The sequence below is a fragment of the Aristolochia californica genome, unplaced genomic scaffold (assembly GCF_029961685.1).
Source record: "Aristolochia californica isolate CCGP_79_NKW_82.1479 unplaced genomic scaffold, dmAriCali1.0.hap1 SCAF_2, whole genome shotgun sequence".
NCBI lineage: Eukaryota > Viridiplantae > Streptophyta > Magnoliopsida > Piperales > Aristolochiaceae > Aristolochia > Aristolochia californica.
The window spans coordinates 41778135-41779661 of NW_027181881.1; the positions used below are offsets into that span (position 1 = coordinate 41778135).

Genomic DNA, 1527 nt, shown 5'->3' on the forward strand with positions numbered 1-1527 from the left:
CGCAGAGAGTGAGGTCTTGCCTCACCCCCTTTCCTCTAAGCTATCAACTTCTAAATATATATATAAGAGAAGTACAGGAACATAAGAGAAGGTATAAAACATGGTTGTATTTCTGCGTGGCACATAACAAACCTGAGACTTATTATATAACACAAACTGAAGCGAGTTAAAGAGGGCAAGATAAAAGTGAAAGATTACATTTTCCTCTTCTAAGCTGTTGGATAGGAGGCCTCCATGACAATCCCACATAGACCCTCTTTGGCATCGACATTCCTCTGCATCCTGATATATCCATCTTCTCCCCAACTTGAGCCCCATGAGTTCTTCACTAACCAATACATGGTTCCATCACTCGTAGTCCCATAACCAACCACTGTGACTCCGTGGTCTAGACTCGTCCCACAGGGACCAGTAAAGACACCGCCGGAGTAAAGTTGGAACGGAATTCCTCCAGCATCAATGGCAACGGACACTGGCTGGTTAGCAGCCGCTTTCAGTAGAGCACTCTCACTATTTGCAGGCACATCCTCAAAACCACTGATCTTGGCTGCAGACGATGCCTCCTTCTTGGAGTTGCATTTGCCATCGACCCCCTCGTAGGGGTAAGTAGTTTCGGTTGTAAGTCCACCGTTGTGAAGAATGAACTTGAAGGCATCGTCCATGAGACCGCCGTTACAACCTTGGTCCACACCTCTGGTATCGCAGTCCACTAATTCCTGCTCCGATAGAGAAACCAGTTTACCTGAGCTAAGCTTGGTTGCTCCTTCCATTGCTGCAACAGCCGAGAACGCCCAGCAGCATCCTGTTTGGAAAATTTAGTAAGATGTGAACGAGTAGGTAACAACTATATCTTCACTTGCAAACAAAGAGTAGCTTACCGCATTGGCCTTGGTCCTTGACGGGTGTGACCGCACCTTTCTTCCTCCAGTCTACTGTAGATGGCACTGCCGTCACATTTTCGTACCTGAAGAGCGACGAACTTGTATCTCTTAAGGAAGAAGGCCTGAACCCGTTACGAGAGGCCCTGAATTCTTCGTTCGTGAGGTCTGCAAATTCATTCACGCTGAGCCTGTAAGTGTTACCACCATCGCTGTTGAATGCTTCCACCAACTGCACATTATCAGCAAATATCTTAAATCGTCTCTCCTTTTCGGCAGTGTCCTTGTATACTCGCCCATATTTAGCAATCCATTCTTCGTGCCTCTTCACCATGGATGATTCAGGCAATGTGCGAGACATGCCGGGGGAAACCCAGACCACCAGGATTAGGAAAGCTACAAGGGCATAGCGCTTTGTTGATGCCATGGCCGACTACTCTGGCTGTGCAGGTTGGATTAAAAGATGGGATTATGTCCCCTGCTGCTGCTACCACTCCCTAAAAGAGACGTTTATATAGATTTTCTGTAGCCTTAATATTTGATTGTTCTTTTGGCCTGGATTTGAGGAAGAAGACTAACGTGCCCGAGCAACCGTATTGATTTGAATGTCTATGCATGTCATATTTAATTTTCTACATCAACCCCCCAA

General features: G+C 46.4%; 1 protein-coding gene across 1 annotated transcript; it reads right to left on the reverse strand.

Annotated features, from left to right (window-relative positions):
* Nucleotides 1-209: 209 nt before the first annotated feature.
* LOC137956473 (senescence-specific cysteine protease SAG39-like) lies at nucleotides 210-1305 on the reverse strand. Its single transcript, XM_068803993.1, has 2 exons — nucleotides 879-1305; nucleotides 210-802 (listed from the first exon to the last, which is right to left on the reverse strand). Exons 1-2 carry the CDS (start codon nucleotides 1303-1305, stop codon nucleotides 210-212), a joined length of 1020 nt encoding a protein of 339 aa, XP_068660094.1.
* Nucleotides 1306-1527: the final 222 nt, after the last annotated feature.

What these genes read in the sequence shown, in the direction of transcription:
- LOC137956473 (XM_068803993.1), bottom strand. Translation starts at nt 1,305, where the DNA reads ATGGCATCAACAAAGCGCTATGCCCTTGTAGCTTTCCTAATCCTGGTG. An exon ending in CAAGGACCAAGGCCAATGCG is followed by an intron (nt 803 to 878) that starts GTAAGCTACTCT and finishes TTTTCCAAACAG; the next exon opens with GATGCTGCTGGGCGTTCTCG.